The following is a 14,319-nucleotide window of genomic DNA, read 5'->3' on the forward strand; positions in this document are numbered from 1 at the left end:
CTAAGGACTCCTAAATAATTGGAAAAATACATTAGATACTATATCCATAGGGGCCCTCAACTCCCCTTAAGAAAAGCAATATAAAATTCAGAGAATCTAAGCAAATGAAACATCATCATACTGGGGAGATTACTTTCTTAAAATTCTGGTTTAACAAGCATATAAAACAAATTTCAAATCCTACTTAATTCACTATCTTGATGATTTATTTTGACATTAATAAAAATGGATTGTGTTATGTGTGAGCTACTGCACTGTTGACAGTAGTTGGTTCCCATGTGGGAATGGGAGGTGGTGCTGACACCCTGTACTAGGTAATCTTCTCAAATATTTTAAGAGGTACATATTACTATCCTCAAGTTTATAAATAAGGAAACACTCCAGATTAGAGCTCTTAATTTGCCCAAAAGTCAAACACAACTAATAATGGTAAAGTAACACCAGTCAACAAGAGTCAGTTTGATAAAGGTAAAAATAATAAAATATGCAAATATGTTTTGAGAAGTCAGCTAACCACATGACTTTTGATACGTGCAAACTAACTTCTTAAAAATTAAAAAATGTACACCACTTTAAGATACTTAAAAATGTAGAAACCAAATTTCAAATACTCTATAGTAAAAGTTTTATTTACAAAGCCTCTTGTTTCACATGGCAGATTGATTCTCTGCCTCTCTCTCTAATGGAGACAGATGTTTTCAAGTCTGGCTGACTAGGTAAAGATAATAATATTAATGATACTTAGAACCAGAGGGCTCTCAGTGCAGGTGAAAAATCAATAATCAATTCATTTTTTGGCAAGTTGAGATAAAATTATGAAATGTCTTATAAAACCAAAACCCTAATATAGCAAAATTTATCAGGTTATTATTAAGATCACAAAACAGACCCAGTACCTGTATTCATATAGCATGAAAAAAATACATTTTAAAAATCACACACAGTTTAAGAATCAACTGAAAGCCGATTCTCATATAAAAACAGAACTCAAAACTGGGAGGACTAAAATTTAGGCAAATTTTGAGACTGGCTTTGTCCAAGGTTGTCTGATTTCTTACTTCAGTTGTCACTTCACAAATGTACTAAGTCTTTATACATTGGCTGAACTCATCAGGGCTAAATTACATGTGTTTTTTAGAAAGTCTACCAACTGACCCTAACCTAACTGCCTTGTGCTCCATGATGTTCTGGCTCAGGTGGTCTCAGCCAAGCAGGCAATTTCTTATCTCTCAGCCGGTCTCAAACCTTGATCTTTTCCAGTTGCAAGCCACTGGGCACTCATCATTTGTCTCTCTTGGAATTACCCACACCATGCTGCCAACTTGTATCTGACTCCTCCTTCAAAGCCATGCTCAGCATGTACAGTTGTGCTAAGTAGGTTGTCAGCCTGCCCAAATACATACCAGCATTCACCTACCTTCCTTTTCTATGAAGGCTTTGCTGCTTTTCTCTTTTCCCATGTGTTTACCTCCTTCCCCTTTGATATGTTTTAGATTTCTGTCCCCATGCAAGTCTTATGTTGAACTGTAATCTCCAATGTTGGAGGTAAGGCCTGTTGGGAGGTGATTAGATCATGGGTGCAGCTTTCCCCCTTGCTGTTCTTGTAACAGTGAGTTCTCATGACACCTGGTTTAAAAGTGTGTGGCACCTCCCCCTTCTCTCTCTTCCTCCTGCTCTGTCCATGTAAGACATGCCTGCTTCCCCTTCTACCATGATTATAAGTTTCCTGAGGTCTCCTCAGCCATGTTTCCTGTACAGCCTGCAGAATCATGAGCCAATTAAACTTCTTTTATTTATACGTTATCTGGTCTCAGGTACTTCTTTATAGCAGTGTGAGAATAGACTAATATATCCCCTAAATACTCAACAGCTTTGACCATCTTCTGCCTTTATGTGGAAGACACCATGGAAATTTAACATTTTACTGGCAGTTCAGGGCTTTAAGCAAGAAAATGTTCTAAAATTAAATTGTGGTGACTATACTAAAAACACGGAATTATTATACTCATTGAATGAATGAATGATATGGTATGAGAAGTATATCTCAATAAAGCTGCTTTTAAAAAAAGAGTGCTAAAAACAGACTATTCAAAAAATTTTATTTTAAACAATTCAGAAATCCCTAGTCTCTGAGAAATTCCATGTTCTCCCATCTTCCTAATTAAGAAATATAGGCTCTAAGTATATTTGACTTGCTTAAATCCTGTGCACAGAAAGGCAGATCTAAAAACTGAATCCCTTTACACCCTATTTTTAATATCCCCTACATATTTGTCCTGCTATATAATTTAGAAGTACTGTGTTACAGACATTGAGCATTTGGAATAATTTGCAACACTGAAGATCATTAAAAGGCAAATAAAATATCAGACATTTGAACACTAGCAAACTCTCTGTGATCTGGAGTTCACCTCTCCAGAGATGAAGGAGTTGTATAGCCTAATGCTTCCTTCTAAGAAGGCTCCCTTTTAAAATATCCTCCCTGCCAGGTACTCTTCGAGCATCAGCAGAAAGTTCCCTAATTGAAAAAACATGCCATTCCAGTATTGGGCAGCTCTGTTTGTTAGCACATCACTACATCCCACTGGAATTTACCTTCTCTAAGTTCACCTGAGTTCTTCTTTTCTAAAATTTCCCTTCAAATACTTGAAATACCCTATTAAGGAAATTCTCACTGAGTACCTACTATGCATAGGACAAAGTACTATGGGAGATTCAAGAATTAGGCAAACTGCTCTGAAAAAGGTTGTAGTCTAATAATGATAAGACAGGTTCACAGCTATTATAATGTAAAAACTAAAAAACATGAAAGGGATACAAAGCACTACAGTTTGAAACAGACTATTTGAGTTAGAATTCCAGACCTAAGACCAGCTATGACCAGCTATGATCACAGGGAAGTTAGTTAACCTCATTAAGCCTCAGTTTTCTTATCTGAAAACTGGGTACAGGAATGTCTAAATTACACAGATGTTGAAAGAAATTAGAGGCAATGTTTGAATACACATACATATACACACACATGCACATATGAAGAGAGTACGTTCACAAATATGGAAATGATAGCTGCTCATGGGATTAACACTACCATTACTGTTACAATAATTACTGTCTCATCATCATCTTCTCCAAGAGAAACACAAAATGCCATGAGTGACCAAAGGAAAGATATCAAATGTCTGTAAGACAAGTAGGAAACATCACAAAGATGATCACAATTTTCCATCCTTTGCTGTTTTCCTTCTACCTGAAAAAATATTTCCAAATATTTCAGTCATACTTTATACAAAATATCCCGGCCTCTGTCCTCTAGATTCTTCCCCTTTTGTCAAAATTTTCTCAAACTGTATGCCAAAGACAGAACACAGCACTCAAAATGTGATAATCACTCATTCATTTACTAATTCTCACTAATTCAATAGACGTTTCATTACCTTCTATGTGCTAGGTACTACACTAGGCTTAGAGATTTTTTTTTTAAATAAATAAGAACCAGTCCCTGTATACAGGAAGCTGAGAATCTGGTAAGGGAAATGATCAAGTATTTGTGATAAAGTGATCTTTTAATCTATAATCACTATGTAAGTATCAAGAAGGTATGTGCAAATTTCCATGGAAATTCTCAGTATACCAAGACAATCTTGCCAGACCTATTTATGATATTTAAGAGTATATGCTTTCTATGAACCTGTGCAAAATCATTCTCTTTTTATTCTGGTAACTGTGACCATCTTTTTTTCTTGGGAACTGATCTGTGTGATGCTGAAAGGAACTGGGAATTACAGAGTTTGGCCTCCCCAGCTACAGGAATTTGCAGGTGAACTAAGACATGCAATCAGAGTATCCAACACTCCTGGAGAGAACGATTGATTGGCTTTGGGCTCATGATTCAAGTAAAGCCAATCAGTCTTTTCTGAAGCTTCAGTCAGTGTTTGTAGTATCAAGAGCTGTGAGGATAATAATGGCTTGGGTGGAGATGACAGTGAGCATCTTGCAACACCGGAAAGGGCTTGCCTGAGAAGGAAATCAAATTGAGCCAAGAATATTAGCATTACACAGCAAGATAACAACTTAAAATAATTTGTTCTATATTGACTTCCCAGTTAAATGAGTCAACAGGCTCCTGCCTCCTCCCCTCTCTGTTCCTCAGTTTTACATTGGTTTGAGTCAGGGCTCCCATCCAATTTCTGAAACATATTTTTTAAATTCATTACTAGAGAATTTATAATTATCCCCAAGCACCCATTGAAAGGAAACATGTGAATCATGTCCCACAATAGGGGAGTGGCTGAGGGAGACAAACATCACACAGGTTACTCTGCCTCAGTGTAATACCCAAAATAAATAGAAACTTAAGTCTTTTCTGTCTACTAACTCCCAAACAAAAATAACCTTTTCCCCACTCCCTTTTGTAGTGGATATGAGACAACCTTTGTGGATATGATAAACAAATGAGAAACTTGCTGTTTTTAACCATGAACAGCTTAATTGAAAACTATTCTTTGTATTCTTGGGGGGGAAGAATTTTCCCCACTTTGAAATAGCTGTTGCATTTTTATTTGGTGAGCTAGGTCTTTTAAAGCTTGGATTTCCCTGGAAATCTTCTTTGCAAGTAATTATTTTCTCTTTTGTCAATGCTTTTATATCTGAGAGTTTATTTCACACAAATAAATTTTGATTTTACTAATTTGAGCTCATTGTTCAAGCACACTGGAGTCTTTCTGAATCTTAATTTTATCATTCTAATCTTTATTGATTCACAAACTGATATACATATTCTTAATGTCTTTATGAAGTTAATGATTTTTAAATAAAATGTTGAAAACTCATCTGACTTATATTCTTCTTTGTATGAGTTACAGTATGTATAAATGACTTGCTATATTTATATTCCTATGGCAAATATATAAATATATCAAATATGTATTATACTGTACTCTAAGCTGATAATAATCATTTATCAAATCAAACATTTTATATATGATTCTTCAATCAGTCATGTATCTACTTAACCATATCATTTAGTCCACAATTCATCTTATCCATAAGGAAATCATGAGATGCTCTGTCAAATATCCTGCTAATATTCAACACATCTCTTGATTAACTCTTGCCCAGTGTCACTGTTACCTGGTGTAATGCCTACATAACATAGCTGAATTTCCACCCTGCCCTACCTGTGTTTATCTTTAAGAAACAGGATGCCTGTGATAAAAAGTTCCCTTTGTAACCAGACCAGCTGAGACTGGTTAGAACCAAGATAGATGACCAAATGACTTAAAGGATCTCAGCTTTCATTATAATCTCACAATTTTATTTCCATACTAAGTGACACTTCCACCAGTGCTATGACAATGGCCAAAAGAAGCCACAAAAAGGCAGGCAGCACTCTAGTTCCAGGAAGTTTACTGCCCATTTCTGGAAAATACATGAATATTCCTCCCCTTGCTTTTCATGTCCAATCACTTCATTAGAGAAATCCTGTATTTTAACTCCCTCACCCCTCACTAACAGAGAAGTTGTGAACCATGCTCCTACTTCTCAGTTCATGACCCTCGAAAAAAGCCTGCATTGCTTGACATTCACTTTCAGTTCCATGTATTTGTTTCATGACACTGAACAGGGAAAGACCCCATCTTCTAGGGGACTAGGTTTGTTGGTAAAATCACTGATCAGTATTCTTTTTAGTTCAAACATCAAACACTGAATTTGTATATGTGCTTGTGTGCACCTATATGAGTGTACCTCATTTTATGTAAGAAGTAGGCACTAATTTTTTTAAACAAAGCATACATAAAACTTTCAACTCACTACTTAATTTTGTAGTGAATGTTTACTGAGAAGTGAATATTCTTTTATTTATCTATGTTTTACATCTCTATTTTGCATATGCTAAGTTTTAATTCAAGTAAGCCACATTTAGGAATCTTCATTTATTCACCACAGGGAATAATGTCATATAAAAATGTGTTGTCTCCTTGAGACTTTCATAACCTAACCATGGGCCAAGAACACCAAGTAATTATCCATGTTTGTTTACTTCTTTGCATCTGTATAGGGCCTTACACAACTTGATACGTAGTAAGTCCCACAGATATTTGGTGAGAGAATGCCTTACTCTATATATTAGAGGATTTAAATCCTTATATCTCTTCACCCAATTCAACCTGGTTTCCATGTTTTAAAATGGCTCTTTAAAGCCACCATTTAATTCAATGTTGCCAAATCCAATAGATACTTTTCAGCCCTCATCTAGGGTGATTGTGCAGGAGCATCAGCCTTCTTAACCACTCCAATCATGCAAATACTCTATGATAGTAACTCCCTTGGTTTCTCCCACTTCTCCAGCCATTTTCCTCAGGCACCATCCCTGTTCATCTCTCCTAGCTATGGCTGACTTCTAAGCCCACTCTATGATCTCCCTGAAAACTTTTACCCAACCCCAAGGCTGCAATTACCAGCTATTTGCTATAATTTTCAGATTCACATAGCTAGCTCAGATGTTCTACTAAGCTCCAGACTGATGTACATAATGGCCCTTTCAACATCTCCTCTTGCCCCATCTCACAACATGGTCAAAACTGTACTCACGGTCTTTCCCTCCTTGCCTCTAGACCTTCTCTCTAACCAAATAGTACCTCTACCAACCCACCTTTAATACTTTCCTCCCCCTCCATCTTATTAACCATCACATTTTGTGAACTTTACTTCCTATTTCTCTAATCCATACTCTTCTGTCTATTCCCTTTACTATCATTCACTTCCTTCTCTCACCTGGAGAAGGGCATTATGAGACTTCTAAGTGTTCATTCTCTCTAGTCCCCTTCTAATCTTGTTTATAAAATACTGCCAAAGGGATCTATATGAAGTATAAATCCAATCACATTGCATCACTCTGATACCAAAAAACTTGCAGGGATTGCTAAATGCTCTTAGGATACAGGCCAAAATTCCTAATGTGGCCCTGTGAAACCATGCCTTTTCTAGCAATAGCTTATGTCATTAGCCGCACCTAATGCAATCCCTCGCCCACATCCCCACATTCTAGTCACACATTCTTTTAGTTCTTCAAATACAACATGTTCCTTCCCATGTCAGGTCTTCACCATCCCGCTCCTCTATCAAAAATGCTCTCCTTCCACGGCCTTGCCCAGTTTTTAATACAGCCCTGAGGCCTTCCCAGACTGGGTAAGAACCTCATAAAATTCAAACTTCTCTGCTGTAGCACTAATCCCAATTGGAAATAATAATTCATTTTCTATGACTGACTATTTATCTCTTCCTCTAGAGTCTAGACCAATGGTTCTCGAAATGCTGAGATTCTGGACCAGCAGAATCAGAATTACCTGGCACCGTCCTGGAAATGCAAATTTTCAGGCCTTCCTCCAGACCTACTAAATTAGAAAATCTGGGACAGCGCCTTCCAGGTGAAATTGATGAACACTAATATTCGACAGCCACTGCTCTACATCTATGGAGACATTTACGTTTTTCTTCTATCCTTAGCTCTGCCCTCCTTACCCAGTATTCTATAAATAACCAGTGCTCAGTAAAGATTTACTAAAAGTATGAATGAGCAAGCCATTCCATATTTTTCACGATGTTTATAAGAATCTCTTAATTAGAATAATTTCAATTACAAATTAAAATTTTCCTGAAAAACTTCCCCCACAGGCAGAAAGAAATTTAAGCAATCTGTTTTAAACTAAGATTCAAAATAAATACAGAAAACTTGTGGTAACACTCCTATGTCATATCGATGGTAATGTTTGGAATCTATATGCCTCAATAGCTGATTTCCTTGTCAATCAACTTGATTCTCTCCAAGTAGGGCAAAATAAGACAAAGAGAACATAACAGGACAGACAGAACCAACATATAGTCATTGAACCACCTGAGAAACATCATTAAACCACTGGCAAATCACCAGGCTATTCTCAGCAAGAATTAAACATCTATTTATGTATTTATTTAAAGAGACAGGGTCTTGTTACACTGCCCAGGCTGGAGTACAGTGGCTATTCACAGGTGCCATCATAGCACACCGCAGCCTCAAATTCCTGGCCTCAAGCAATTCTCATGCCTCAACCTCCTAAGTAGCTGAGACTACAGGTGCATGCCACTTCACCCAGCTAAAATGCCATTTTAAAAGATGAAACCAGAACAAATGAAAATGTTACCCAAAAAATCTCAAATTCACATGTGCAATCTAAACTTCATTACATATATTATTTCACTAAGTCCCCATTGCTTTACTTTTGAAGCTAGAAACATTTATCTTGAAATATCTTAAATCACTTTTCTTTTAAAAAAATCATGCTAGCACATTGTTTTCTTCTATAACAAGAACATGTTCAAATTTCACTCAGACACAACAGAAAAATATAATTTATGTGTATATGTGTACACAGCATGCCCGTGTGTACACCCATATACACATATGTGTCTATGCAGCTGTGTGTATTCTGCATATTATACATTTAATATAAGGTCTTACATCCATTAGGCCCAGGTCAAATAGATTTTGTCATGCTACTTACTGCCATTATACTCATGGATGTAATTAACATAATAAATATACAGCTTTTTTTTTTTTTTTTTTTTTTTTTGAGACGGAGTCTTGCTCTGCCGCCCAGGCTGGAGTGCAGTGGCCGGATCTCAGCTCACTGCAAGCTCCGCCTCCCGGGTTCACGCCATTCTCCTGCCTCAGCCTCCCGAGTAGCTGGGACTACAGGCGCCAGCCACCTCGCCCGGCTAGTTTTTTGTATATTTAGACGGAGTCTCGCTCTGTCGCCCAGGCTGGAGTGCAGTGGCGCGATCTCGGCTCACTGCAAGCTCCGCCTCCCGGGTTCACGCCATTCTCCTGGCTCAGCCTCCCGAGTAGCTGGGACTACAGGCGCCCGCCACCTCGCCCGGCTAGTTTTTTGTATTTTTTAGTAGAGACGGGGTTTCACTGTGTTAGCCAGGATGGTCTCGATCTCCTGACCTCGTGATCCGCCCGTCTCGGCCTCCCAAAGTGCTGGGATTACAGGCTTGAGCCACCGTGCCCGGCCAAATATACAGCTTTTGTATATTTTCATTGTAGATTAGACAAGATCCTATTATACATTAGATCCCATTCCTTTAAGCCTCAGTAACACTGAACTGATTATTATATAAAATAAACTAAATTTACTTTTGCCTTACTTATTAATAAGGCAAGTTTAAGAAAAGTTTACCTAAACAAACATAATGGAAATTACTTTTCAATTCACCTTAATGGTACCTCTCTGCATGTATTTTCTAAAAAAACAGCCCTTACTTGGCATCATGATAGGACTATCAGGACCTTACTTTACAACTCCTTGTCAGTTAACAGCTGTTAGTTTGAGTTACTGTTCTTACTGAAAGTAATAGTTGTACTTCTTATCGTTACAATTTGCCACTAATTTAAACTAGAATGTACTTGCTCTTAACCATTCCAAATAATATTCCTTAAAGAAAACTTAAGGACCTAAGATAAGATAAATAGTAATATAACAATCTAGATTAGAATCTAGGGATGCAAAAATAAGAGAAGAAAGTAATAAATTTCCTGACATCTATATGTGCTTTCCAAACTAAGTCAAGAAAATAAATGTCATTATTTCAAAGATGCACAGGGGTGGCGTACACATCAGAATGTTTTCCTTGCAGGCCAGGCACATTCAGCAACAAACCAGGTTCGTTCAACTGCCAAGTGTGTCCCAGACATAAAGAAGCAACGATCCGTAGCAGCCACTTTGATCTCAGATTCCCCTCACTGACACAGGCTGGTGTAGGCTAATTCTTTAATTAAGAGGACAGCAGGTCAACTGCAGAGCTCATGTGTGCATTTTTCCTCTGGCTATGTGCCGTTTATATGGTACTTACTTTGCATTTTCTCATTGCAATTACACAGTAATCTGCCATAACCGAATAGCCCATGGCTGCATGGTTTTTACTGACAAAACCTACTGAGTAACCAAATAATTAAAGAGAAGTTATAAGAACTTTCCATCCTGTGAGTCACACTACACATTTTAAGGCTGTGCTCTCTCATGTTATTACTTCTGGAAAAAATATAACTGTTAACAGTAGCAGTCATTTACTGAGCACTATGCGCCAGGCACTGGGTTAGGAACTTTACATTAAATATCTTGAATGTTCTTATAGCAGCTTTATAAAGTAGGTGCCAATATCATCCCTATTACACAAATAAAAAATTTGAGACCTAGAGACATCAAATAAGTTACCCCCAGGACTTAATTGTATATTTGAAATTCAAAGCCAGGAAGGCAGACTTCAAACCCTAAACTCTAAAATTTCTTCTTTACACTTACATACGTGTGTCATAAATCTCTCTCATGAACAAATTAGAGTCTGCTCAAATTGGAAAGAAGGTTGCAAAAATATGGGATGGAGTTGACGCAACACTGCTGGTACCTTTCCCTCTTCATCACATGGAGTATGGATCTGGAAATAGTCTTTTGTGGTACAGGGAGGGCGCTCTGTACACTCACTGGATCCTTCCTCTGCAACATAAAAAAAAGCGTTTCAGAAATGGGTCAATTATTTTGCGTCTAAGAAAAGGCAAAAAGCAAAAAGAAAAAGCAAACTAAAAAGTACAAATAACCTTACCAGGGTAATTTAGGTAGAACTACCTAGGTGTAAAGAAAATAAATGTCTACATTTTTATTTTCCCTAGAGCAATAAGTGTTTCTATGATACACACGGAGTAGTATATCACAGTTTTTCCCAGAAGATATTAGATTTCTTCCATCATCGCTGTATATTGGAAATTTGGAACAAATCAAAAGTTTCTACGTATGTCTCTACACCAACAAATCATGTAAAAGTATAAACATTTTTAGATGAGTCTAAACATATCCATAGCAGTTGCCTGTGGGGTGTGGAAAAGAAAAACAAATCATAGACCTATATAGGGGAAAGTCAGCAGAAAGGGAGAAGATGTCATATTTTATCCATTCAACATCAATTCACTTCAGCACTTCGGTTTCAGCCACCACTGCTGTCATACTTTATGGGTGACTTCTGGCTTATAAATATACACTTGACCAACATACATTTAGAAAGAAAAAAGCAGAGTATAAACTAGTTCTACCTGAAAATTGAGAGTCCTCTTTACACCTTATACATTCTTTGGCTCCTTTCTCAGAATAGGTGTTTCTGGGACACACTTGGCAGTTGAACGAACCTGGTTTGTTGCTGAATGTGCCTGGCTTGCAAGGAAAACATTCTGATGTGTACGCCACCCCTGTGCGGTAATGAAAAACAGAGCATGGGAGGAGGACCCAATATGAACAAGCAAATCAGCACCTACTTCTGCATCTACCCAGAAGTAAGGGAGAAATATTTACAGTAAGGTCAGCCCAAATCTTTTATCTTATTCATCCAGCACTAAGAAAGCATTTACTGTGTGCAAGGAACTGCACAATCAAGTCAGCAAACAAGTGATAAGTTTTGATAGAGGTATAGTACTTGTATTAACTGAGCTGTCAAAAGACAACTCCACTAACTCAAAAATGAGATAAACCCTAAGGTTCCCTCTAATTCTATAGGCCTGTAATTATCTGATCCTTATGATAACCCATTCCCTTTTTTTTTCCCACTGCTGATTAAGTCACAGGTAAGACCTAGGAATGGCTTGACTTCTCCTCTGGTTTGTAATTCCAGCCTTTGTCAGCAGATGTCCTTATGACTAATGAGTTAACACATTGTTCACAGGAACAAGCCCACATTGAACATATTAAAATGTAAGCCAAAGTTTAATAAAGGAGAATCACTGCTTTAATTAAAAATACCCTTAATTGAGAATGAACCATGCCAGGGTTCATCAGCTGCTCTCCTGGGCCAGAAATTGCCCAGTTGATTCAGACAAGCACGAAAGGTTTAGGGAAGAGTCAGGTCAAGATGTTTACTGTTATTTTTATGGATATAGCAGTGACCAGGTCATCAGTTCCCTGAGTAAGCCCAATGTCTGGCACAATAGACATTTCTCAGAGGAATAATAGGGTCTTATTAACACAGAGACATGTTTTTTGTTTACAGACATCTAAAATTGTCATCATGTTTACTCTTTTTTGCAATGATTAAATAATTTAGTTCAAGTGTACAAGAAAAAAAGAAAACAACTGCCGATTTCTTAGGAGTAAAACCAGGGTCTCCAGACCTATATGATTTCCTAACATATTAATTTCTGTTCTATAAACCTTTGAACCACCCAAACCAAAACATTAATATTTAGTAGTCACTAGTGACTACTAAACCAGACTGCCATGAAATACCTTCAATTGTGATATTTTTTACCAGCACAGGCTTGACCGCCTTAGAACCCATAAGGATGCCTGTAGTTCTCCAGTAGAGTATGTTTGTACCTGATTTCAGCATTACCTATAAAGAGAAACATAAAGGCACTCAGGTCAGATAAGCCATGCCATTTCCCACACCTAAAAGCTACTCCCTTACATACTTTTTCAATCCATACAATAAAACGCCATTAATTTAAAACCCACAGATTTAAGTCCACTGTTAATTCTGACCTAACCTCCGCTAAGTTTACACTTTCTTAAAAGAAAAAAAAATGGAGTTTGCTAATCCACAAAATATATTAAATAGAAAAGAAGAAATCTTCAAGTCTAAACAAACACATAAAATGATTCTCAAACCATTTGCATGAAGTCTTAGTTTATATTTAAAAAGAATCCATTTTAGAGGGTGAAAGTCCCTCAGCCCACTTGTATATTTACAGGTTGCCACTATTTATAAGATCTTTGAGTTCTGAAAACAAAAGGCAACAGAATGAGTTTGTTTATTTTAAAAAAATATTTAATAAAAATACAGCAACAATAACAAGAAAAAATAGGACTGTTCTTATGTGATAATCTGATTTAACTCTCTTACTCTAGAACATTAATACTACTATATGTAGTATTGGTTTCCTTTGCTACTGGAATATTTGCTAATTGTAAAATCAAACTAATTTTCTTATAAATTTCATGTTTATACAGGTAAGTGAACTAATTTTAAGAGTTCCTTGCTTTCTTATTTACCCCCCTTATTCTTCTATGCAGTCTCTGGTTGGACAAATTCAAGCTGTATAAAATTACAATCCACCCAACTATTTCAGTGAAGTAATAAATTAAGTAAAAGTAGTGCATTAAGCACTTTCCCTTGTATTAAATCTTTTTAAGTGAAGAAAGCATATTTGTTTTTAAGGGTTACTTGTACTTTCAAAGCCCAGCTAACTGGGTGTTAAAGTATATGGATCTTAAATGTTATTAATATTATTATCAGATATACAGATTTTTTAAAATATTCTGAAAGGGTACATTATATTAATCACCCAAGGATGAGGTACCTGCTACAACCACAAAGACAAGGATTGATGGTCACTTATTGAAATAGAGCTCGATCTACATTGTAGGCACCATATTAGGCCGTTCCCACATATCTTCTGATTTAATCATGCAAAGATTATTCCTATTTTGCAAATGAAAACATCAGACACAAAGAGATTAAGCAAATTGCCTAAAGAAACACAACTATAAACCAGAGTTAGATATTAAATCTGTGTCTCACTCCAAAGAGACAGTGCCTCAAATAATAACAGATTCACTGAATCGTTACCTGATAATTGCCTTCAAGCATTTAAGGAGCTGTCCTGTAAGGAAGCAGGCAGTTACTTTACTTCATGTAACTAGAGAAGGTAGAATTTCAACCAATGTGTGGCAAATAGGGAGGAGGCAGGTTGAGGCTCCAAACATAGATAAATTTTGTGATAAACAGAGCTGTTCAACAAATGGAGACAGCATAGTACCCAACAAAACAAGCTTGAATATCACTTGTTGGGCACAGTGCAGCAAAAGATAAAAGGAATTCACAGATCCTTCCGATGACAAGAGCCACTCATTTGATCACATATGACAGGCACATTTACAAACTTAGAAACTCAAATGTTTTGTATATTAGTTTTGAACAGCCTTCTTTCTCATGGATGCCCCTTTGAAAGGGAGGAAAATTAGACTATGATGGGAAGGGGAAGGAAAAAGAAACTAACAAGAAAGAAAAAGGTAGGAAAAGACCCTGAAAATTGGAAGCTGAGTCCATGAAACTAGGGGTAATTTTTCCCCTAACCAGAAATCATCTAAATTAATAGTTAATTTTGATTTTTTTTCTTAAAATACACTTTTTTTTAAAGTTATGAAAGGAAGGGGAAGTTGGGAAAGAAGAAGAAAAGGTTGAGAAAAAAAAAAAAGAAGAAGGAAAAGTTGGGAAAGAAGAAGGAAATACAAAGAGACT

General features: G+C 36.7%; 1 protein-coding gene across 5 annotated transcripts in view; it reads right to left on the bottom strand.

Moving 5' to 3' along the window:
- Positions 1–14,319, bottom strand: part of ELAPOR2 (endosome-lysosome associated apoptosis and autophagy regulator family member 2) — a 176,300-nt gene that overhangs the window by 51,687 nt on the left and 110,294 nt on the right. For all 5 annotated transcript variants that reach the window (XM_071094762.1, XM_024790942.2, XM_024790941.2 and 2 more), the window contains 3 exons: positions 12,306–12,411; positions 11,123–11,275; positions 10,444–10,532 (listed from right to left, as the gene is read on the bottom strand). In XM_071094762.1, the coding sequence (XP_070950863.1) occupies positions 10,444–10,532; positions 11,123–11,275; positions 12,306–12,411 (348 nt within the window). The remainder of the gene's footprint in view (positions 1–10,443; positions 10,533–11,122; positions 11,276–12,305; positions 12,412–14,319) is intronic.

This window comes from Macaca nemestrina, chromosome 4 (genome assembly GCF_043159975.1).
Source record: "Macaca nemestrina isolate mMacNem1 chromosome 4, mMacNem.hap1, whole genome shotgun sequence".
NCBI classification, from domain to species: Eukaryota; Metazoa; Chordata; class Mammalia; order Primates; family Cercopithecidae; genus Macaca; species Macaca nemestrina.